This window comes from Gadus chalcogrammus, chromosome 8 (assembly GCF_026213295.1).
Source record: "Gadus chalcogrammus isolate NIFS_2021 chromosome 8, NIFS_Gcha_1.0, whole genome shotgun sequence".
Lineage (NCBI taxonomy): Eukaryota > Metazoa > Chordata > Actinopteri > Gadiformes > Gadidae > Gadus > Gadus chalcogrammus.
This window is the reverse complement of record NC_079419.1, coordinates 10,449,983-10,474,834: the sequence shown is the minus strand read 5'-3', so window position 1 is coordinate 10,474,834 and position 24,852 is coordinate 10,449,983. Positions and strand designations below refer to the sequence as shown.

Here is a 24,852-nt window from a genome sequence, read left to right as displayed (position 1 = left end):
CTGCGCTGATAGACCCGCTGTCCTCCCAGATCCAGGTTCTCCTCTCTCCGCACTTGGACCCGTTCAGACCCGTGCAACCCCGTTAGACGTGTTCAGACCCGTTCAGAGCCGTTCAGACCCGGTACCGGATAAGAGACGAGGCGGCCATGGCGGCCCCCAATCGGCAAGACACCAAGAAGTTCTTCGAGAACCTGTCGGGCGCCGGGAAGTCCATCGGGGTGCTGACCAGCGGAGGAGATGCCCAGGGTAAGGTACCCCCGGAGCCGGGCTGTGGTCCGTCTCACACCGGGGTTTGCTGAGCCCTGGACACGGTCTGGTGTCGTCCCTCAGACCCACTAGGACCGACTAGGAACCACTAGGACCCATTAGGGCCGATCCGTAGTGTCTACTGAGATCCTGATGTAATAGTGATGCACAGAGTGACAGAGCCCATAGTGCAAATTATATAACGCCGTATGGGCATCAGCTGTTGCACCCAGCTTGCATCCATAAGGCTTTTTATCAGATGCACTATGGGCTCTGTGCATCCTCATTGTGTGTGTCAGTGTGTTGTGTATTAACAACGTGGGCAAAACGGCCGTGACCAGACCTGCATGCATGACGAGGGGGAATTAATTAGATTGGAGTTCAATCTAGATTTGAATTGATTTAGTTTCAAACCAGTAGTGTGTCTTCTCAAGCTGTCAAGTTGTATATCCTCGTCCCCGTGTTATTGGGTGGGAGTATGCGAGTATATGCGCATGTGCAGTGCGAGGTGTGAGACTATTCAGTAGGCCTACTCTCCTCGTTTGGTCTGATTTAAGTAAGAAACACAGAGACAGACAGTCTTTACGGTAAACGTTAGATAGCGCCGCGTGGATGTACGGGCGAGCAGGCGGCCTCAGATCCGCGGGTCGTCCTTCTTCCCGGACGGATCAGGACGTCCTCCTCTTGCTCAAAAGCACGCGCCTACGTGAGGAGCGGAGGGTAGCCTGGGGAGTCCTCCGCCCCCTCCGGCGGCCCTACGTCACTAGTTCCTCCCTAACCTCCTCCTCCTCGTCATCATATCTCAGTGTGTCTGTTCTGAGCGCACAATGTGCAAGAATCCAATCAGAACTCTGCTGAAAAACTGATTGGATTCAGTCGTGATGCTGCATTACGTGACCACGGTTGTCGGCGTCGTAACCCCAGAAAGTGATCCTGGCCCCGAGAGTGATCGTCCGCCAGAAACTGATCTCAGTCTTTGAATCAGCCTTTTATGCGAACTTGCAGGGCTGCTCATAAAAATCAGGTGGAAAGGACTGGTTTAATGTTTAAAATCATAAGCGTAGTTGCAAATTAATCATTTCTTTATTTTATATGTAAACCGTCCCTAGTACTGTTCAAATAAACTGTTTCCAAATAAAGTCCCTAACTAGTGTAGGCCTATGAGACAAACTAAAGACTTATAAAAATCATAAACTATACTTTAGTGTTGCTATAATCAAGTTAGTGATTCTCCGGATAACGCTATAATGTAAAGCACTTCCTTGGGAAGAGACGTTAAAGTCTCACTGAGACGCACTTTATAAGACCACGGATATGAGGTGACGTTTATTCGCTCGTTATGACAGTTTCGGTCCAGATTAGAGCAGATGTAGAGTTACATGAAATCACTAGTGAGTACTTTGCAAATAACGAGAATTGGGAATAGGGTATGTTGGTGACGATGATGATGATGGTGGTGGTGACGATGGCGATGATGATGATGATGATGATGATGATGATGAACGTGGTGAAGATGATGGTGGTGATGATGATAATGATGATGGTGGTGGGGTTGATGATGATGATGATTATGGTGGGGACGATGATGGTGGTGATGATGATAATGATGAAGGTTTGTTTAAAGTGCGACTAGCAAAGTATTAATGAGTGTAGCTAAGTGCTCCTCCATCACATACATGGGATGTTATTAAGGACATTTTTTTAAGGACAGGTTATTAGTGGTTAGAGCCACACAAGAAGGACCTACAACATGCTTATCTCAACGACAACGGACGCATGACAATGCAATGAATGCAACTAAGTCATAATTTCCTCACCAACAAAATAATGAGTCTCAAGTTATATTATTAAAACACAGCAGCCAATCAGAACACCTACATGCCCCCCATCATCACCGGTACCGCTACTTGTCTCCTAGCAACGCAGACCCGGCCCATCTAGCCTCCAAGCGCTAGTTAGCTTGCGCCTACTGAGAGAGATGTCCTTGAATGTGTCTCTGACTGCAGTGGTGGTCCAGTGTCACAGGCTAGCTGGAGCGACAGGAAGGCTAACCGAACGCTCGCTCCCTCAGGCTGCGCTGCTGATTGGCCAGACAAAGATAGTACTATCACCACAGAGGGACAGACGCTCTCTCTCTGACAGTGGAACAAACAGACGTTCGTCTGACCTCCACTGTAAGGGGGACTGTGGAACTGGTGAGCTCCAGCCAGCTCCACGTCCTGGTAACTAGCTAGTTACTAGCTAGTGAGCTAGCTGGTGCTAGCTGGAGCTATCTGGTGCTAACTGGAGCTCCTGGTCCTGGCCGCTCCACTGTGGGCCTCTAAGCAGCTTGAGGTCCAGAGCCAAATACGCCCCCACACACACACAGAGGTTGAATGGCTGCGATTGTGTCTGAGTGTGTAGTAGTAGTCTAGTGGTCACTATAGTCTGACGTCAGGGCAGACTGTCACGTGTGTCACTTCCTGTCTGCTGTACTCTCCTCCCGGAACACTGGCTCTAAATATTACTTTATCCCCTCTCTCTCTCTCTCTCTCTCTCTCTCTCTCTCTCTCTCTCTCTCTCTCTCTCTCTCTCTCTCTCTCTCTCTCTCTCTCTCTCTCTCTCTCTCTCTCTCTCTCCTACTTGATTTGATTAAATTTACTCTTTATTTTATTCTTGTCATCCCCCTCTGTCCTGCCTACTCCTCATCCTCCCTCTCCTCCTCCCCCCCTCCTCCCTCTCCTCCTCCCCCCCTCCTCCCTCTCCTCCTCCCCTCCTCCTCCTGCTCCTCCCCCCTCTCCTCCTCCCCCCCCTCCTCCTGCTCCTCCTCCTCAGGTATGAATGGAGCTGTGAGGGCGGTGGTCAGGATGGGGATCTACGTGGGAGCCAAGGTCTACTTTATCCACGAGGTACAACACAAAGTCAACATCAGCACAACACACAGGTGGAGGTGTACTGGTGGAGGTTCCAAGTGGTGGTGTACTGGTGGAGGTTCCAGGTGGAGGTGTACTGGTGGAGGTTCCAGGTGGAGGTGTACTGGTGGAGGTTCCAGGTGGAGGTGTACTGGTGGAGGTTCTAGGTGGAGGGGTACCGCTGGGTGTGTAACAGGATGTTTCTCCTCAGGGCTACCAGGGCATGGTGGACGGAGGTCAGAACATCGAGGAGGCCACCTGGGAGAGCGTCTCCAGCATGCTGCAAGTGGTAAGAGCTGAACCACCTGCTCTAGAGGAGCTCTAGACCAGTAGGTCTGGAGAAGACCAGAGGACCACCGGACCAGAGGAAACCCACCCTCCAGATGGAGTGCCTTACACCACCCCACCATCTCTTTGCCTCATACAGGATTGTGGATTTAGGGACTAGTTCATTATTTAGACCCTAAGTCTTAAAGTATTAAGATAACTATTGAGACAGGATTGAAAGGCGGCGTCGCTTTGGAACAGTTTGAATGTTTAAGTATGACAGGTCATGTGACAGAGGTCCTCTGATGCGTCCCCAGGGGGGCACGGTGATCGGCAGCGCCCGCTGTAAGGAGTTCCGGACCCTCGAGGGGCGTGTCCGCGCGGCGCTGAACCTGGTGCAGCACGGCATCACCAACCTGTGTGTGATCGGGGGGGACGGCAGCCTGACCGGGGCCAACCTCTTCAGGGAGGAGTGGAGCAGTCTGCTGGAGACCCTCAGGACCACAGGTAGACAGACGGACACACAGACAGAGGGACAGACAGACAGACAGACAGATGGAAAGACAGAGGGACAGGCAGACAGACAGACAGAGGGACAGACTGACAGACAGATAGAGGGACAGACAGACAGACAGACAGACAGACAGACAGACAGACAGACAGACAGACAGACAGACAGACAGACAGACAGACAGACACACAGAAAGACAGACAGACAGACAGACAGACAGACAGACAGGCAGACAGAGGGACAGACAGACAGACAGACAGACAGACAGACAGACAGACAGACAGACAGACAGACAGACAGACAGACAGACATGTGTTTATTATTTTAGCATTCCATAAACTTCTCAACCAGGTTCTAAATATAACTTCTCCCCCCCCCCCCCCCCCCCCAGGTCAGATCGATGACGAGGCTGTCCAGAGGAACTCTGTGCTCCACATCGTGGGGATGGTTGGCTCCATCGACAACGACTTCTGTGGTACCGACATGACCATCGGCACCGACTCAGCCCTGCACCGCATCATCGAGGTGGTGGACGCCATCGGGACCACCGCGCAGAGGTCAGGGCTCAGGGGTCAGGGGTCAGGGGTCCGGGTCAGGGTCAGGGGGTCAGACCAGTCGGACGCCATCTCTCTCACTGAACACTGAAGCGTCTTGCTTTCTTGTTGGTGTCTGTCCTCCTAAACGTCTTCCTGTCCTCCTAAACCAAACGTCTCTGTGTACTTCCTGTCCTCCTAAACGTCCCCATGTGCTGCCTGTCCTCCTAAACGTCCCCATGTGCTGCCTGTCCTCCTAAACGTCCCCATGTACTTCCTGTCCTCTGCAGCCACCAGAGGACCTTCGTCCTGGAGGTGATGGGACGTCACTGTGGGTAAGAACTACTGTCAGGACTCTCAGTGCTAGTGTGTGTGTATAGTTAACAATCATTCACCTCAGGTGAAGTATATGAATAGTGGGGAATAGGGCTATTCCCCACTATTCACGGAGCCTGAGGTGAATAATTGTTTTAATATATACTACAGGTGAACACTCCAAAAATAAACAAGATAACACTTTTAGCCAGGATTATTTTTTTTTTATTATCTGTTTATTTGTTTTTATTAGCTATTATCGATAAACTGATGAATCTATATTGTACTGTTGGGACCTAATAGGTGTGTATATTGATGGATTTATGGTTTACTGTACGTACCTAACACGTGTGTGTATATAGTTAAAGTGATGTTGTCTTGTAGGTACCTAGTGTGTGTGTATTAATGGCTGTATGTCTTGAAGGTACCTGATAGGTGTGTGTGTATTAATGTATGGTGTCCTGTATGTCCTGCAGGTACCTGATAGGTGTGTGTATTAATGTATGGTGTCCTGTTTGTCCTGCAGGTACCTGGCCCTGGTCAGCGCTCTGGCCTGCGGGGCCGACTGGGTCTTCTTCCCAGAGATGCCCCCTGAAGACGACTGGGAGGAGGAGCTGTGTTACAAACTATCTGGGGTATACACACGCACGCACGCACACACACATACACGTGCACGCATGCACACACACACACACACACACACATAGACACAAGCACACACACACATATACACACACACACAAACACACACAAACACGCACATACACAAGGGCGCAATGTTTCAATTTGATCTGATGACACACCGAAGCTACGTAAGGTATATGCAGTTTTGCGCATGTTTAAAATGTTTAGCCTTACGGCGTCAGCTGTGACCGAAAGCATTCAATAAATGTGACGCTCCGAGGCATGGGTTCATTCATCATTTCTGGCTACGCCAGTGGCGCACGCACGCACGCACATGCACACACACGTGCACGCACGCACATGCACACACACACACACACACACACACACACAGACACACAAACACACAGACACACAGACACACATACACATACGCACACACACACACACACACACACACACACACACACACACACACACACACACACACACACACACACACACACACACACACACACACACACACACACACACACACATAGACACGGACGCAGACACACACACACATAAATGTCTAATGCGTCCATCTTGTGTCTCCAGAACCGCGCTGACAAGAAGCGTCTGAACATCATCATCGTGGCCGAGGGGGCGATCGACCGCAGCAACAAACCCATCTCCGCCGACTACATCAAGGACGTGAGTCCACCTCCTCCTCAGCACCACCCCCTCCTCAGCACCACCTCCTCCTCAGCACCACCTCCTCCTCACCACCACCCCCTCCTCAGCACCACCCCCTCCTCAGCACCACCTCCTCCTCACCACCACCCCCTCCTCAGCACCACCCCCTCCTCAGCACCACCTCCTCCTCAGCACCACCCCCTCCTCAGCACCACCCCCTCCTCAGCACCACCCCCTCCTCAGCACCACCCCCTCCTCAGCACCACCCCCTCCTCAGCACCACCCCCTCCTCAGCACCACCCCCTCCTCAGCACCACCTCCTCCTCAGCACCACCTCCTCCTCAGCACCCACCTCCTCCTCACCACCCACCTCCTCCTCACCACCACCCCCTCCTCAGCACCACCTCCTCCTCACCACCACCCCCTCCTCAGCACCACCTCCTCCTCAGCACCCACCTCCTCCTCACCACCACCCCCTCCTCAGCACCACCTCCTCCTCAGCACCCACCTCCTCCTCACCACCCACCTCCTCCTCACCACCACCCCCTCCTCAGCACCACCCCCTTCACAGCACCACCCCCTCCTCAGCACCTCCTCCTAGCCACCATCCCTTCCCCACCTCCATGGGGATGTGTCTCTGCTGACTCTCTCTCTCCTTCTCCCCTCTCCTCCCCCCAGCTGGTGGTCCGCCGTCTGGGCTTCGACACGCGGGTCACCATCCTGGGCCACGTCCAGAGAGGGGGGACCCCCTCCGCCTTCGACCGCATCCTGGTAGGACCCCGGCAACTAGTCTAGAACTAGTCTAGAACATTGTCATTATCTAGTACTAGTGGTGTGGAACACACTAACCTATTCCCTCCCTCCTTCTCCCTCTCCCCCTCCTCCTCCACCCCTCTTCCTCCTCCTCCTCCTGTTCCTCCTCTTCCTCTACCTCCTCCTCCACCCCTCCTCCTTCTCCTTCTCCCCCTCCTCCTCCACCCCTCTTCCTCCTCCTCCTCCTGCTCCTCCTCTTCCTCTACCTCCTCCTCCTTCTCCTCTTCCTCTACCTCCTCCTCTTTTACCTCAACCTACTCCTCCTCCTCCTCCTCCTCCTCCTCCTCTCCCTCCTCCTCCACCCCTCCTCCTCCTCCTTCTGCTCCTCCAGGCCAGCAGAATGGGGGTGGAGGCGGTGCTGGCTCTGCTGGAGGCATCTGCGACCACGCCCGCCTGCGTCGTGTCTCTGGTGGGAAACCAGTCAGTACGGCTGCCCCTCATGGAGTGTGTTCAGATGGTACGACCGGGGGGTGGGGATATATGTGTGTGTGTGTGTGTGTTTGTGTGTGTGTGTGTGTGTGTGTGTGTGTGTGTGTGTGTGTGTGTGTGTGTGTGTGTGTGTGTGTGTGTGTGTGTGTGTGTGTGTGTGTGTGTCTGTCGTGGTGTTTGTGTATGTGTGTGTGTGTGTGTGTGTGCGTTTGTGTTGGTGGATGGGATGGGTGGGGGAGGTGTGTGCGTTTGTATTCATCTGTTGCTTTTTTGTGTGTTTGTTTCTATGTGAGTGTGTATCTGTGTCTCTATGAGTGTGTATTTATTTCTCGTGTGTGTTGTGCCGTTCCTCAGACTCAGGAGGTCCAGAAGGCCATGGACGAGAAGAAGTTTGACGAGGCCGTCAGACTCCGCGGAAGGTAACGGTCCACACGCTATTTTTCGTGTCTTAAAGACAAGTTATTGCTAGTATTATAAAGACATGTAACCGCTAGTATTTTAACAACTTGGAACGCTAGTATTATGACAGATGTTGCGCTAGTATTATAACAACTTTATCTAACATTTGTTCTCCAGGAGCTTTGAGAACAACCTGCATACCTACCGACTGCTCTGCTCCCGCAAGTCGGACGAGGACCTTCCCACCGTAAGTTCACCAGAGACTACGTATCTGTCTCTGATTAAAACGTGCTAATGTGAATGAACGTGAAGTGATTGTAACCTTCGTCTCAAACGTGTGTCTCTCCATCCACCAGCCACTCTGAGGGTTGTTGGACAAGGTACTTCCTGGTCAGGTGTATTGTGGGGGACTGAGTCATTCTGTGACGCTAACAGAGGGTGGTTTGGCTTGCTGCGTCCAAAGAGGCTAGCAGTGTTTAGCGCAAAAGGGCTGGGCAAATATGAGGCAGCTTTCACCTCAAAAAATCTCCTCTGTCCATCTCTGTGGCGTCATCGACCGACCTGCTGCATGTCGCTGGCTGGTTTGAGGCGGTTCTGTCGGTCAACAGACCTCCATGCTTCTGAGAGGCTGGTTTCCAGGCAACATGCGACAGGCTCGTTACTGGCGCATGCTTTGTCTTGCGCTTCTGCAACGATAGCGATGCGTCCACGCATCGCGGCATCGACGTGCTCGCCGGAGTACCGTCAGATCTCCGTTTCCATGGCAATGGAACGACATCGTGGTTCTCATTGAGTCCGGGCTGACCCAGCGCTGCCCGCCTCACACAGCCCTCCTCAGTGGGACTCCTCAGAGCGCTCTGCATGTGCTCCTCCTCAGAACCTCCTCCAGGCTCTGGGGCCACTGGACGAGGCTCACCACCGCTTAGTCTGTAGCTCAGGCGGCCCAGGGGCTGGAGAGCCAGTGTGTGTTGAAGAAGGTGTATGTGTTATGGTGTGTTGAAGGTGTGTGTATTGGGGGTGTGTAACAGGTGTGTAACAGGTGTGTAACAAGTGTGTACAAAAGGTGTGTTTAACAGGTGTGTAACAGGTGTGCGTGTAAGAGGTGTGTGTAAGAGGTGTGTGTAACATGTGTGTGTATTAAGTGTGTAACAGGTCTGTGTGTAACAGGTGTGTGTAACATGTGTGTGTATTAAGTGTGTAACAGGTCTGTGTGTAACAGGTGTGTATCAGGTGTGTAACAGGTGTCGTCCTCCCCCAGAGCGGCTTCAACGTGGCGGTCCTGAACGTGGGGGCCCCGGCGGCGGGGATGAACGCGGCCGTGCGCTCGGCGGTCCGCGTCGGCATCGCCGAGGGACACAAGATGTTCGCCGTCAACGACGGCTTCGAAGGATTCGCCAAGGGACAGGTGAGGCCTAACGACCCCTTAACGACACCTGGCTCTGCTCCGATTGGTTGATGCTCCCAGGGACAGGTGAGGCCTAACGACCCCTTAATGACCCCTGGGTCTGCTCCGATTGGTTGATGCTCCCAGGGACAGTTGAGGCCTAAGGACCCCTGTACTTTGATTGGTAAACAAACCTGTCTCTGCTCTGATTCTCAGAGGGCAAGGCAAGGGCTTAACCACCCCTGTAACCTGATTGGTTGACTCGTTAGGGCCAGGTAAACAACCATGCGTGAGAACAGGTTACATTCTCCTCCCATCTCCTGTCCGTCTTCAAACACAAACCCCATCAGGTCGTCTAAAGACCCGCTGGGGTTCGTTCTGAAGCCCAGTTTGAGTTTATTTTGAAGCGCTCTGCTCTCCATTGTCAGTCCTGATTAGTCGAGGTATCTTCACTGTACTGTTCTCCTTCTACATTAAACACAATAACACTCAGAACTCTGCATGCGTTCTGCGAAGCGTGTGAGCTGGGTGGAAGAACACAAGGCTAAACGCTGGAGTAGTCTCGCAAAGCCAGACCAAACTACAGGAAGTAGAACCACGCTACCTCGAGCCGTCTATCCGTGAGGAAACTGGGCGGGCCTGTTTTTATTTCTTTAAACCAATCACAATCGTCTAGGGCGGGGCTAAGCCCGGGAAGCAGCAGCGGTGTCCATGCAAAATAGTGCCGGGGGGAAACGCCAGCAACCGGAAGGGGAGGAGTAGCGGTGAAATAGACGCTGTCCACTTCCGTTCAGCCAGACTAATGCTGGAGCGGCACGGACACCCTATCTTCGACGTGATTGGACGAGCTGCTCTCCTGTGTGTTGGCTCCCTGGCGTTGACCTTTTGACCACTTGGCTGCAGGATGGTGACGTCTTTCTCCTGATAGTTTGAGAGCAGAACAGCTAGCACCTGATAGGCTGCATACCTCTGGGGTCATTGTGAGGTCAGGCTTCCGGAAGGGTTGCTAGACATGCGTGTGTGTGCGATAGTGTGTGCGTTTGTGTGGTGTCTGTGTTGATCTGAAGTGGACAGATAACATTATCATTACAGAGACTATAAATACCATGCTTCTGCATAGATATTATATTATCTCTATATTCTATAGACACTTCTGTTCCTCTGTTGCCCTGGGAGGTGGGAGTCTTGGGGTCAGGGGGTCGGCTCCAAGCTGAAAGGCTCTGGGTTCGATCCCCAGTGTCCACAGTCCACCTGAAGGCCTCCTAGAGCCAGGTGACCTCTGACCCCTACCTGCTCCTGAATGACCTGTCTCTGTGCTCATTGTAAGAAAGTTGTGATTAAAGTGTCTGCTACATGAATAAATAGCGAAGGTGTGTGTGTCTGTGTGCGTGTGTGTCTGTGTGTGTGTGTGTGTCGTTCTGTGTGTGTCTCTAACAGATCAAGGAGATCAAGTGGGGTGACGTGGGCGGGTGGACCGGCCAGGGGGGGTCCCTGCTGGGGACCAAGAGGTGAGCGTCTCAGGGGGCCAGAGGGGTCTCCTCCTCAGGTGTCTGGGGGTTCTGGGGGTCTCCCGGGGGGGTCTGGGGGGTCTCCTCCGGGGGTCTGGGGGGTCTCCTCAGGGGGTCTGGGGGGGTCTCCTTGGGGTTCTCCTGGGGGGTGTGGGGGGGTCTCCTCCTGGGGGGTGTAGGGGTCTCTTCAGGGGGTCTGGGGGGTCTCCTGGGGGGTATGCGGGGTCTCCTCAGGGAGTCTGGGGGGTCTCTTCAGGGTGTCCGGGGGGTCTCCTCAGGGGGTCTGGGGGGTCTCCTGGGGGGTCTTCTCAGGGGGTCTGGGGGGTCTCCTGGGGGGTGGGGGGGGGGTTTCTCAGGGGGTCTGGCGGGTCTTCCCAGGGGCTCTGGTGCTGTGGGTCCCTCTCCCAGCTGGTCACCTCTCATATGGAGGCCGATGGTGAAGACATAATAAACATCTCCTCACTGATCCCCTCCTCAAGGACTCTTCCTGCTAAACACGCTGAGAAGATCGCCGAGCAGATCAGGATCCACAACATCAACGCCATGCTGGTGATCGGGGGCTTTGAGGTACCAACCCGCACAACACATGCTATGTTTATGCTAGAGGCTAGCTACTTTCATCCTTAGAAACTACATGCTATGTGTATGCTAGCAGCTAGCTGCTATTATCCATTAGAACAACACGCTATGTGTATGCTAGGAGCTAGCTGCTAATGCAAACTGTTATTTTATTTTCTGTGCATATTGTGTAGAATGATGTATAAAAATGTATGAATTAACCATTTATATTGTTGATATTTTGAAAGGATAATTGCAGGATGTTTCAACCGGGACCCTATTGTCTGATAAGATCCGGTCTCAGGGACTGATGCCGACACATTCTTTTAATCGGTCTGGTATTGAGCCAAAGTAATCCTCATTTCTAATTTTAGTCCCTGACACCCAAAATGGTCTGAAAATAGTGTCCAGGTTGAGAAATCCTGAAGTTATCGTTGAATAACTTCTTGTGTTCTCAGTGGTTTCTGACATAGTTCTGACATCTCATCATTTAACCTCATTCAGCTGAATTGTTTGTTTACGATTCAAGAAGCCCCATAACATCATGTTTAACATCATAACATCATCATCTTATACATCATATTGACCTTATTCTATAGATATTTCCCCTCCCAGCTAGGGTTCAGAACGAAGATGGCTGCTCTGTGAATGAGGCCCAATGCTCACAGTATATGACAGCATATCCTATCATATCATACCCTACCCAATGATCAAATATATATCATGCATCATTCAGAACATCCCCAGCTCTCTCCTACCTTCCCTGGTCTCCGCATCCACCACTACCTGGTTCTCTCTGTGTCTCGTCCTCTGATGTGACTGGGCTCCTCTGGTCGTTGCATCTCTCTCTTCCTAACATCAACCATCTCTAACATTGACCATCTCTAACATCTACCATCTCTGATATCTCTCACATCTACCATATCTAATATCTACCATCGTTCCACCAATCTAACCTACCGGCTCCTCCCACCCCCAGAACCCCCAACACCACCACCCCTACGACCACCTTCACCACCACCTTTACCACCACTACCACCAACAACACCACCACCACCAGTATTTCCCCTCCAGACTTCGCCTTCCCTCCCCCTTCCAGCTCTGTGGTGATGATGTCGTCCCTCCACCTTCCTGCTGTGTGGTGATGGTGTCTTCCCCCCCCCCTTCCTGCTATGCTCTGTGGTGATGGTGTCTTCCCTCCACCTTCCTGCTCCGTGGTGATGGTGTCGCCCCTCCACCCTTCCCGCTGTGCTTTGTGGTGATGGTGTCGCCCGTCTGGCTCCTCCGCCTGCAGGCCTACCTGGGTCTGCTGGAGCTCTCCGGAGCGCGGGAGCAGTTTAGTGAGTTCTGTGTCCCCATGGTCATGGTGCCCGCCACCGTGTCCAACAACATCCCGGGCTCAGACCTCAGCATCGGGGCAGACACCGCCCTCAACGCCATCACCGAAGTAAGTGAGCGTGTCCCCGGCCGGGTTGGGACTGGTTCGCTTTGGTTTGGTCTGGTTGGATCTGCTTTTGTCCAGCTTGGCTTAGTTTGGTCCGGCTTGGTCTGGTTTGATCCAGTTTGGTCCAGTTTGGCCCTCTTGGCTTTACTTGTCTCAGTGTTCGCTAACCACGGGTCTCTGGCCTCAACCAGCATCACATGTTCATCTGGGGGGGCAGGGGGCTGAGCACAGAGGGGCATGGACATGAAGATAAGAGGAACTTCAGTTGAGAGGCACCATGGGTAATGGGGTCGGCCCTCCAGCGTTAGGGTTAGAGACATGTCTGTGGACAACCATGAATCTCCATGAAGTCTGCCTCAGACTGACATGGACCGGGTCCCGCAAGAACCTCTCCAGACCCGCTCCAGACCTCGGAGCACCGACCACCAGCTCTCCCAGTCTGGGTTTTCTACTGAGCCCAGAACTTGGTTCCCATGGTTCCTGTCCTTCAAAAGTCTTCAAGGGAGATGATAGTGCATTGGCTGTAGCTTCACAGCAGATGGCCGTCCGTGTTGACAGTGTAAACACCAGCTCACAGCGGCCATACAATCTGCTTATCCATAAACAAACTTTACGTCTTCACCAGTTCTCCAGACTGATTACAAGAAACTCAGAATGATTAGCCCAGTGTGGCTAGTAACAGCTGGGCTATTAGCCAAACAGCCTAGCTTAGCTGATAGCATCATGCAGCTCAGAGATGTGTGCGTGGTTTAGTGCCCGAGGCTAGCTGGTTAGCGAACCCCCAGGGTAAGATTGGGTCGTACGATGACATCATGTCGGCATGTCCGCTACGCAGCGCTGGTTGCCCTTGACGACCCTTTCTCGCCAGTGTGCTTGAGTTGTAAGCAATAACGTATGGGGGGTCAACAGGCCATGACCAGCAAGACTTCCCGTTAGGATTGGGACTATGAGGTTAACAAAGTAAAAGTCCTCCTTGATTTTCTCATAGTCCGCTGCCTTTACTGAAGAATCCAGGTTTACAGAGGAAGGAGATAAAATAGGGCAGTCTTGGAAATAAAATAAGAACTTTTATGTTGAAAATCCCAAATATTCCACCACTGCTTCCTGTCTCATCCCCATCTATCAACATCCAAGGATGTTGATAGATTAAAGTTGTTGAGAGGCATGGCGGTAAGGGCAGTACATTCTGTAACATAATAAAACGGCCCCTCATTTACCACCAGCTGATCATCTGTCATCAGAAGCCATTTTGAAATCTAGTACATTAGTGACATCACAAGTGTTCACCAATCACGAACTCCCATCGCGCCTCGTGTTAAAGAAGTGGCCCTTTAATGGTTTGTCCTTTTAGCGATCATTAACTCTAAGAGTTGAAATACCTTCTTAGGTTCTATTTATTTAAGAAGGTGAATCAGAGAGATCAGTGTAGTGTGTTGTCGTGCTGGTCGTGCTGACCCCCCATCGTACGAGACGCTTCACCTAACCGAACAACCTCAACACAATCTCTTCACGTCGCACGCGGGACATCAAATTTGCACTCTTATTTTTCGACTTTCTCGGAATGTCAACCGTCACAAGCCCCGCCTCCACGTCTCTCCAACCAATGGGAAGCAAGGTCGGCGATTGCATGGAGAGAGCTGCCCAATAGCACCTTCAAACCCCCTCATAGTGTCCTGAGACACGGGCCATCACAGCCCTCCAGCCCTTATCACCACAGACCCGAGCGCTCTTCTTCTGCACAACAACACAACAACACCAACAACAACAGAGCAACAACACAAGTCCTCCAGCCCTCCAGCACAAATCAGTCCGCCCCCTGGTGGTCTGACTGCGTAACAACACAGCTCAGATCAGGGTGCAGGGGGTCCAGTCCCAGTCCTGGTCCTAATCCCAGTCCCAGTCCTTGTCCTAATCCCAGTCCCAGATCTAGTCACAGTCCTAGACCCAATCCTAGTCCCAGTCCTAGTCCCAGTCCCAGTCCCAGTCCTAACGTGCGTGCCCCTGGCCAGGCCTTTGAGTGCGTGCTGGAGCTGTACGAGCTGCGGGCTCACCACGTGGAGTTCTGCGTGCCGCTCTGCATGCTGCCCGCCACCATCAGCAACAACGTCCCTGGCACTGACCTCACCATCGGCGCCGACACCTCCCTCAACGCCATCGTGGAGGTAGGTCGCCACGGCGACACAGCGAGGGCGTGGCCGCCGCCGTGCCCAGAGAGATCTGTCGTTGTTATTATGAGTTCTGAACTCTGATCTGCACATGTTGGCCCGGCGTGTCCCCAGCGTGTTGCTGAGTGTGTTCTGCTGCATGTGCATGTGAGCTCATGACCGTGCATGTGGATATTTTTAGATTTGTATAAATTCCTGTGTGTGTGTGTGTGTGTGTGTGTGTGTGTGTGTGTGTGTGTATGTATCTGTGTGTGTGTATGTGTATGTGCGCATGCTTTTGTGCCTGTGTGTGTGTGTGTGTGTGTGTGAGTGTGTGTGTGTGTGCTTGCTTGCATGTGTGTGTGTCTGTGTGCGTGCGTGTGTGTGTGTGTGCTTGTCTCTGTGTGTGCGTCCAGACGTGCGACCGCATCAAGCAGTCTGCCAGCGGTACGAAGCGGCGTGTGTTCATCATCGAGACGATGGGCGGGTACTGCGGTTACCTTGCCAACGTGGGCGGGCTGGCGGCTGGCGCCGATGCCGTCTACATCTACGAGGAACCCTTCGACATCAGGGAGCTGCAGGTCAGAGGTCACCCGTCAGCATATATACTGTATATATATATATGTAAACAAACAGATATATCTATGTGCAAACAAACATCTATATATATATATATACAAACATATATATTTACAAACAATCATATACATATTTTTAACTCATATATTATACATTTTCTTTATTCATCTCCATATTTCTTTTAATTTAATTATTGATATAATACAATAATTACAGAAACAATGCATTTAACACTAATACTCAGGTATAAATGTTGTAGAATTAATTTAGTTCAAAATAGAATAGTATAACATAAAACAGCCAAAACAATTAATGAAATATTTTAGATGGATAAATGGATTTATAGATATCGCTGCTGGCAATGTGGTTCAGTTCCAGAGTCATTCAGCGCAGGGTTCACTACAGTAAGAGCAGCAGCGGCCCCTAGTGGTGGAGACCGTCTCTGCACCCTGAGTAGTCAGCGGCCCCTAGTGGTGGAAACCGTCGCTGCACCCTGAGTTGCTCAGAGGGGCAGCAGCTCCAGTATCTGCAGCCTCTCAGGGAGCACGGACGCTCTGACATCTCATCTCTCCTCCCTCTCCTCTGTCTCCTCTCTCTTTCTCTTTCCTCATTCTCCTCTCTCCTCTCCGTCCTCTCTGCTCTCTGCTCTCTCTCCTCGCCGTCCTCTCTCCTCTCTCCTCTCTCCTCTCTCCTCTCTCCTCTCTCCTCTGTCTGCAGGCCAACGTGGAGCACCTCACGGAGAAGATGAAGACCAGTATCCAGAGGGGCCTGGTGCTCAGGTGAGACTCTAAACGTTAGACCAGAGGAGGCAGAGAAGGTCTTTAGTGATCCTGGAGGGAACTTCACCGCAGAGAGTACAGGACAGCGGTAAAAAGAGATAAAAAGTTTTAAGTGTAATGGGGCTGTGGTTCCACTGTTTTAACTGGTTCCAGTGGTTTAACTGGTTCAAGTGGTTTAACTGGTTCAAGTGGTTGAACTGGTTGAACTGGCTCCACTGGTTTAACTGGTTCCATTGGTTTAACTGGTTTAACTGGTTCCCCGTTTTGAACTGGTTCCACTGGTTCCCAGTCGGTCTCCACAATAGGGTGGATGAAGCTGCTGTGTTGAAGACCCTCGTAGTTTCACCGCGCGTCTCTGGTCCGTTGCCGTGGGTAACGCCCTCCTCTCGGCCGTCAGGGCGACGGACCTTCCTCTCGGTCCCCCTGCTTGGTCCTCTGGTTCCTCATGATGGGCTGGTGGGGGCTGGGGGGTGGGGGGGGTCATGTGTGTTGGTTTGGATGAAACGTCGTCTTAATGTAACCATCACCTGATGTCTGATTAGGGACTTTTGGATACTTTTGCGAACTACGCACAGAATCACAGACAGCACCTTCAACAGAGGCACCGGAGGGGAGTTTACTCTGAACTTTAACCCCTCAGCTGTCGGTCCTAAGACCACCAGAGACTGCTGAGAGAAAGGGTGCTTGCTGGGACTGCGTAGCGAGGGTCTGGTCTCTGTCCTGAAGAGAGAGGGGCAGGTGTGTGGGAACACTGCGTCTTCTGGCTGTCAGACCGCAGCGCTGGGAGAAAGTAGGGCAGGGTGTGTGTGTGTGTGTGTGTGTGTGTGTGTGTGTGTGTGTGTGTGTGTGTGTGTGATCATGTGTGTGTGTGTGTGTGTGTGTCTGTGCGCGGGTGTGCATGTGTGTGCGTGTGTGTGTGTGTGTGTGTGTGTGTGATCATGTGTGTGTGTGTGTGTGTGTGTGTGTGTGTGTGCATGTGTGTGCGTGTGTTTGTGTGTGTGTGTGTGATCGTGTGTGTGTGTGTGTGTGTGTGTGTGTGTGTGTGTGTGTGTGTGTGTGTGTGTGTGTGTGTGTGTGTGTGTGTGTGTGTGTGTGTGTGTGTGTGTGGTGCTGCGGCCGTGTAGTCAGGTGTGCAGGTGTGCTCCAGTAAGAGCGTGCACGGTGGTGGGGGCTGAGCACATGAAGGTGACCCCTGGTGATGTCATCCTAGTGTCACCTTGTTCAACATCAGACGAAACGAAGGAAAGTTTCAAATCAAATGAAGTCCTCAACTCTGAGACCCCGAGAGCGAGATCTGGATTATGAAAGATACATCATCGCGAGGATATCTTCATGTGTGCAAGAAAATACCACATGGATCAGAGCTCATGAACTGAACTGGCGGTCTTATTTTGACAGAGCGAAAGTGTGAATTACAGGGAGGAGTTCATCAGCAATGAAGCTGACCAGGAATGATGCTAATTATTTTGTGTGTGTGTGTGTGTGTGTTTGTGTGTGTGTGTTTGTGCATGTGTGTCTCTCTGTACTGTGTGTGTGTCTCTCTGTACTGTGTGTGTGCGTGTTTGTGTATGTGTGTGTGTGTGTGTGTGTGCGTGTATGTATGCATGGGTGTGTGCGTCTGTGTTTGTTTGTAGGAATGAGAACAGTAACGAGAACTTCACCACAGATTTCATCTACCAGCTTTACTCTGAGGAGGGGAAGGGAGTGTTCGACTGCAGGAAGAACGTCCTGGGACACATGCAGCAGGTACTACTGTAGTACTATTTATATAGTACTACTGCTCTGGTACTAGTATTACCACTGGATGAGACATGCAGCAGGTGCAGCAGGTACTACTGCTATAGATCTAATTATATATAGTAATACTGCTATAGTACTAGTATTACTACTCCAGGTGACAGTCATCAGTGTGTGACTATGGTGGATGAGGTATTAATGGGTTTGATGATTCTTGGTGTTAACATGAATGTGGCCACAGGGGGGTGCTCCTTCCCCCTTCGACAGGAACTTTGGTACCAAGGTGGCGGCTAAAGCCATGCAGTGGATCACCACCACGCTGAAGGAGACCTACAAAGAAGGTATAGACACGCACAGACACAGACACACACTCACTCACTCACTCACTCACTCACTCACTCACTCACTCACTCACTCACTCACTCACTCACTCACTCACTCACTCGCATGTGTGGCATATGTACCATCAAAATTTCCTCACAACTACAAATCTGAGCGTTAGTGTGTGTGTGTACTGACCGTGTCCTCGTATGAAGGCAGAATATTAGCATGTGTGTGTTCTGACCTTGTCCCTGTATGCAAGCAGATAGTAAGTGTTTGTGTACTGTGTCCCCGTATTCAGGCGGATAGTAAGTGTGTTTGTGTACTGTGTCCCCGTATTCAGGCAGATAGTAAGTGTGTTTGTGTACTGTGTCCCCGTATTCAGGCAGATAGTAAGTGTGTTTGTGTACTGTGTCCCCGTATTCAGGCAGATAGTAAGTGTGTGTGTGTAGTGTGTCCCCGTATGCAGGCAGAGTGTCAGTGTGTGTGTGTACTCTGGCCCCGTATGCAGGTCGGGTGTTTGCCAACACTGACGACAGCGCCTGTCTGCTGGGGATGCGTCGTAGGGCGATGGTCTTCCGGCCCGTCGCTGAGCTCCGAGAGGAGACCGACTTTGTGTAAGAACGGAAAACTCAAACATACTGCAGGAAGTTACCAAAACGTCTGAAGTTTTGTCAATTTGGATTAAACCTCGGATTCAACTTTGGATGCGAACTGAACAGAAAGTCATGCGGGTTGTTTGAGTCCCAGCTTACAGGTTCTTGGTTTGATCCCCACTATGTGGTCTACCTGTCGGCCCCCAGAGACCTGCCTATCGTATTTAAAAACAAATTAACTGTAAAACGCTTCAGGTGAAACCTTCTAGAAAATACCCAATACTATCAAACTCAATTGGCAATAAACATGACAACTGTACGATTTTAAAGAGCTAAAATCTTTGAATATCAAATTCCAAATGTAATTTTGTTAGTACTTCAAACAAGTGTTTAACGTTGCAGACATCGGATCCCCAAGGAGCAGTGGTGGCTGAAGCTCCGCCCCCTCATGAAGATCCTGGCCAAGTACCGGACCAGCTTTGACGTGTCCGACTCCGCCCAGCTGGAGCATGTGACCCACGTCCGGCCCAAGGAGGCCGCCATCTAAGCCCTGCCCCTCACAGCCTCTCACTCCAAACCGCCACTCCTCCTTTAAGAGTACCGGTCACCTCCTACGAGTCAAACACGCTCCTTTAATATGATGTTGTTTTACAGTAAAATGGGAAATGCTGTAGCTGGTCTGAGACCAGAGGCAGGGTGGTTTACAATCCCCAGTGGAAAGGTTCTGAGTTTGATCCCCAATGTCCAGTCTGCCTGCAGACGCCCTTGAGCAAGTTGCGTCCAAACCCCTCCCTGCAGTCACTGTATGCTGTGTGTGATAAACGCATGTCCTGAATTAAATATAGAATATTTAAACAATTATTTTGGAGAGTAGAAGAGTATTTAGAAGATATGTATTAAATATATTATTCAAATATATTTTAAGATAGTAGAGCATTGAGCTTAAATTAAAGTTAACCAGATAGCTCCTAATATTTTCATATATTCTCGTTTCCCCGATTATAAGTATTTATAGAATTTAGAATATTCCCAGTATTTGAGAATATATAATCAAGTTAAATTTAAGCTTTCGTAGAAATCGTGTGCAGCTAGCTCACTACACCTAGCGTTAGTTAGCAAATTAAGCTAACCTCCGTCTCGTAGTTGACCCAGTGTCACTGGTTTAGCTCCTTAACCAAACCGCCCAATCACAGCTCAGGTTCCGTCCCATTGGCCTTCTCAAACTGTTAGGATCCGCCACCAGGCTCACCTGACCTCACTTTCACCTTCTGTCTGATGTTGTACTGCCTCTGATATCAATTGTGATGTATTCAAGTCTGTTATTTTAATGCACTTTCAGCCACAATTAACAAAAAGAGTATGCTAGGTGGGGGTAAGTTCACTCAACGATGTTGTTTTCATTGTATGGCTCATACCTCAACGCTCTTTCCTGAGTGGACAGGGATGCACTGGCTCTGGATGATTTCATCAATGTTTCTGAGTTGTATTTATTTGCTGAGTTCAAGTTAAGATAGCATAATAATAAACCAAGGATGTTGGTTTTTTAAAGGGCAACCAAACGTTGAACCGTCAAAGTGAAGCGACAGCACCACCTAGTGTTCATAATGGTTACTACAGCTACCATCCCTCCTGAGTCCTGAAGTCTTTTCCGATGGTTCCGTTGTTTTATTGATGGTCATCAGGACTTTTTTGTTTTTAATTTGAGAAAAAGTTAAGACTTTTGGAAATTGAAAGTTAAGTGTACAATTGTTAATTGTGGCAGATCTATTACGTGTGTTATTGTAGCTGGGCAGTGGTGTGGAGGTGGTACACTTTATATGCAATATTAATATGAATAATAATCCTGTTGAATGTGTTAATGTCTGGTCACCGTCCTGTCTCGGAGTAATAAAGCACTTGGTTGTGATTACAAGGAACTCATCCAACTTTATTGATCCAGAAAACACGTACACACACATGAATGACAGTAAGTCACTAATGCCATTCAGCAAGGAAGAATGACAAATCAATATTTAATACCATTCAGAACGTGCTATGCACATTACACACACACACACACACACACACACACACACACACACACACACACACACACACACACACACACACACACACACACACACACACACACATCAAATAAATGGTCAAACTAAATACTAATAGGAAGAAAAGGCGATGAGATGTGAAACGCCCACATTCATTCAGATTAACTTAACGCAATTTATTCGATTTGTTATTCCAATTAGCGCTTAGTGAGCCTCACCTTTGACTCCTGCTCTTCTTTAAAAGACACGGCTGCTCAGATCTTTCTGATTGGTCCTCAATTCGACCGAGGAGTGGAGAGAGACGTGCTGAGAGTAGAGTAGAGTAGAGTAGAGTAGAGTAGAGTAGAGTAGAGTAGAGTAGAGTAGGACTTTATTTTCGAAGCATGCGATCTCGAACGACCACCGTTGTGTTCCTTTCCGTCCTCACTGAGACCTGGACTATAAAACACAACGTGGCCACCAACGACCAGGACTACAGCTTCTCAAAGTACGACAGTTTGTTCTTCTACATGAGTGGATGGAGCGGTTTGGGTGGCGCTGTGTTTGTGGTGTGTGTTTGAGGTGTGCTGGAGGTGTGTGTTGGAGGTGTGAGTGGCGATGTTCTTTGCTCTGCTGGTTCTGCTGCACCACACCTGTCTACTCTCCGTGTCTCCCACATACATCACAGTCCGTCTCTGTCCCGTTTCTGTCCCTCGGTACCTTCTACACATGAGAATGTGGAGTCCGCTGCGGCTCAGAGTTGATGATTGAGTCGGTTTGGTTGTTGATGGTTATTTTGATAATTAACTCTATGGTCAACAAACTGACTTAAACCCGACTGCCGTCCGCGGACCAATGACCTCAAAATACCTCAATGAACCAAATAGCGACTTCAGATTCATTATCACAGCGATACTGACACGTCAACCTCCATGTACATGGTCTATGACACGATGACTTCATACCCAGCTGGTCTACAGCGTGATGATGACGTCATACCCAGCTGGTCTACAGCTTGATGACTTCATACCCAGCTGCTCTACAGCTTGATGACGTCATACCCAGGTGCTCTACAGCGTGATCAAGTCATACCCAACTGGTTTACAGAGTGATGATGAAACCCAACTGGTCTACAGCATGATGACGTCATACCCAGCTGGTCTACACAGCGTGATGATGTCATACCAAGCTGGTCTACAGCATGATGTCATACCCAGCTTGTCTACAGCATGATGATGACGTCATACCCAGCTGGTCTACAGCATGATGATGACGTCATACCCAGCTGGTCTACAGCATGATGATGACGTCCGGGTGAAGGCCTCGGTGGAAGGTCTCTGAAGCATCAGACCACCAGGGACTAGACGACGGACAGACGGACAGACGGTGTGGGTGGTTGGGGACCGGGCTGGTGTTTAGTGGGTTGTGGTGAGAGTGGACCTGTGGATGAGTGGGGCTGCGAGTGTGGTATCCAGAGCATGGACTACATGTTGATGTACTGATGGACATTAAACACGCACACACCTGCACGCACCTCCAGATACTCAACATTTCCTGCTTCACTTTCTTCAACTTTCAACACATTGAGACCCCCGCTGGCTGCCGGGGCCGGCTCTGCTGCCGGGACCCCGCTGGCTGCTGGGGGTTCTGCTGCCGGGACCCCGCTGGCTGCGGGGGGCTCTGCTGCCGGGACCCCGCTGGCTGCGGGGGGCTCTGCTGCCGGGACCCCGCTGGCTGCTGGGGGCTCTGCTGCCGGACCCCGCTGGCTGCCGGGGCCGGCTCTGCTGCTGGGGCCGGCTCTGCTGGTTACTGGTTTTGTTTGCTGCTGGTTTTGTTTATTCATGCTGCTGGTTTTGTTTATTCATGCTGCTGGTTTTGTTTATGCATGCTGCTGGTTTTGTTTATTCATGCTGCTGGTTTTGTTTATTCATGCTGCTGGTTTTGTTTATTCATGCTGCTGGTTACTGGTTTTGTTTGCTGCTGGTTTTGTTTATTCATGCTGCTGGTTTTGTTTATTCATGCTGCTGGTTTTGTTTATGCATGCTGCTGGTTTTGTTTATTCATGCTGCTGGTTTTGTTTATTCATGCTGCTGGTTTTGTTTGCTCGTGCTGCTGGTTTTGTTTATTCATGCTGCTGTTTTTGTTTATTCATGCTGCTGGTTTTGTTTGCTCGTGCTGCTGGTTTTGTTTGCTGATGGTTTTGTTTGCTGCTGGTTTTGTTTGCCCATGCTGCTGGTTGGTTTGATGCTTACTGACTTGTTGTTCGTCATTGCTGCAGTGTATTAGGTTCAAACAGGACCGGAGATGTTGTGGGGTTGGACCAGTCTGGAGGACTCATTGTGGTCTTGGGTTCTGGACCAGGGTCTAGTTTGGGTCTGGTGAACTTTGACTTGGTTGAGTATCTTGAGTTTGGTTTCTGAATAATTTGTCGTGTTGGAAATGGACGAATTTGGCCGAACGACCGGCAGTGCTGCTGAACTGGGGGCCATTGGTTCAATCAATTGCACAAGCATCTTGGCCTTGAACTGGTACTTTACGGTGACTTGAAACATAAAATGGACGAATTTCTATTCAGTTATTTATCATGAAACTTTGTGGCTTACAGCTTAATAATTTTATTTGACAAATTTGAAAATGATCTCAACACTTACAAAATGTCAGTGCAAACGGCAGCATTATCAGCAACGCAAAGTTCAAACGCCAGCATTATCAGCGACGCAAAGTTCCGTGCCTTGAAAGGTCTGGAAATCTGCCACGTCAGCAGAGCGGCCATTTACACCGGTAAGGAATTAAACTATTAATATCAAAAACACTTTCAAATACATAATGAGTGGTCATGTAGTGAACGTGTACATTTGTATATCTGCCAGGCCCAGACGGATGCAGACCTTCCATCTCCTGCTGAGGAGCCGCTCAGGGTGAGGGCTGGAACTCTTTATAGATTCAGCTTCGGTGCGGGGGCGGGATAGGGGGCGGGATAGGGGGCGGGATAGGGGGCGGGATAGGCCAGAATGGATCTTGATTCACTGTCAGACACTTTGGATAAAGTTGAACAAAATTACAAAAAAGGGAAGATGTGTAGAAGTGTCTGGTACCCTGACTGTAGTGATGGTAACGGGTGTTTAAACTCGTAGCAGTACCGGCTGGCCCGGGAAGGGAATTTCTGGACCAGACCTGAGGGTGGGATGACTCTGAGGAGGAAGACTCACTTCCATCCAGGAGGAGACCCGGTTCAGCAGATCCTAGACCTAGAGGAGCATCAATGCGTTGAGGGACCCGAACTTCAGGTTAGCTCCTTTTCTATTTTGCCGTTTAATTTCATGTTGCGTCATGACCATAAACAAGTTACATTTTTGTTTAATGTTTTATTCCCTTTTACTGGGTGACGTGACGCTGAACAGTTTTCGTTCTCTCCTGTAGAGTGAGAGGCCAGGACCAGGTAGATCTACCGTTCCAAGTAACCCGAACACCCCCACCTCTCCGTCAGGTGGGCAGCGGCCCACGGCTCCACCCCACCAAGTTGACTCAACCTACCAACGTCTTCCAGTCTGGAGCAGACGCCCTGACCCAACCTGCGCCACCCAGAATGAAAGCCCCAGAAGTCCCCAGGGATGAGGAGATGCTAAGTTACTGGGAGGAGGGTCCCCCTGGGCAGTCCTTATCTTGGTTTACTCCTCTTCCTCGGATTGCGTTAGTGTTGTCCTTATAAGGGCTTGGTGGGTGCTGTCTCTTTTCTGAAGGCGGGACATCTGAAGGGATGTCTAGCCAATTAAATAGCTTTACATGAATAGAAGATGGAAAACCATCTATTGTAAGTCTCTATTTACTTTTTTGGTTACTTTTCAATGTTCTCAGCACCTCTGCTGAATGTAACTTTGTAGCAGATAGACAATTGTTGTTTTTTTCAGTCAGCAAATGTTACTGTGAGTTGTGTTTTTCATGTGTTGAATAAAATGCTTGACTTAAAAACGTGTGGACAGTTTAACTTGGTAGAGACTCATTTGTTGGAGCATCTTGCCGTTCACAAATTCTTTGAATTGATTATGGAGTAGCTTTTCATGGAACTTGAATA

The 24,852-nt window shown here is 50.3% G+C and overlaps 2 protein-coding genes and 1 long non-coding RNA gene across 4 annotated transcripts in view; all 3 read left to right on the top strand.

The window, feature by feature from the left end:
• Positions 1–4: 4 nt before the first annotated feature.
• Positions 5–20,690, top strand: LOC130387146 (ATP-dependent 6-phosphofructokinase, platelet type-like). 2 transcript variants are annotated; one of them, XM_056596143.1, is made up of 23 exons: positions 5–246; positions 3,061–3,134; positions 3,349–3,426; positions 3,722–3,911; positions 4,307–4,472; positions 4,739–4,783; positions 5,290–5,398; positions 5,988–6,083; positions 6,744–6,836; positions 7,210–7,335; positions 7,662–7,726; positions 7,884–7,953; positions 8,965–9,111; positions 10,528–10,598; positions 11,078–11,165; positions 12,451–12,603; positions 14,610–14,762; positions 15,161–15,325; positions 16,041–16,102; positions 17,737–17,848; positions 18,081–18,180; positions 18,672–18,777; positions 19,159–20,690. In XM_056596143.1, the coding sequence occupies exons 1-23, from the start codon at positions 147–149 to the stop codon at positions 19,301–19,303; spliced, it is 2,514 nt and encodes an 837-aa protein (XP_056452118.1). In that variant the 5' UTR covers positions 5–146; the 3' UTR covers positions 19,304–20,690. The 2 variants fall into 2 exon arrangements, with proteins under 2 accessions (XP_056452118.1, XP_056452117.1); XM_056596142.1 differs by lacking the exon at positions 14,610–14,762 and having other exon boundaries at positions 6–246; positions 19,159–20,689.
• Positions 20,691–21,141: 451 nt separating this feature from the next.
• LOC130387257 (glutamine-rich protein 2-like) overlaps positions 21,142–24,852 on the top strand; it is a 39,988-nt gene continuing 36,277 nt past the window's right edge. The window contains exon 1 of the mRNA XM_056596276.1: positions 21,142–21,288. Within this exon, the coding sequence (XP_056452251.1) occupies positions 21,185–21,288 (104 nt within the window). The 5' untranslated portion in view covers positions 21,142–21,184. The remainder of the gene's footprint in view (positions 21,289–24,852) is intronic.
• On the top strand, positions 22,795–24,736 carry LOC130387147 (uncharacterized). Its single transcript, XR_008896290.1, has 4 exons — positions 22,795–23,561; positions 23,651–23,698; positions 23,915–24,067; positions 24,201–24,736. It is a non-coding gene; the product is annotated as an uncharacterized LOC130387147 (long non-coding RNA).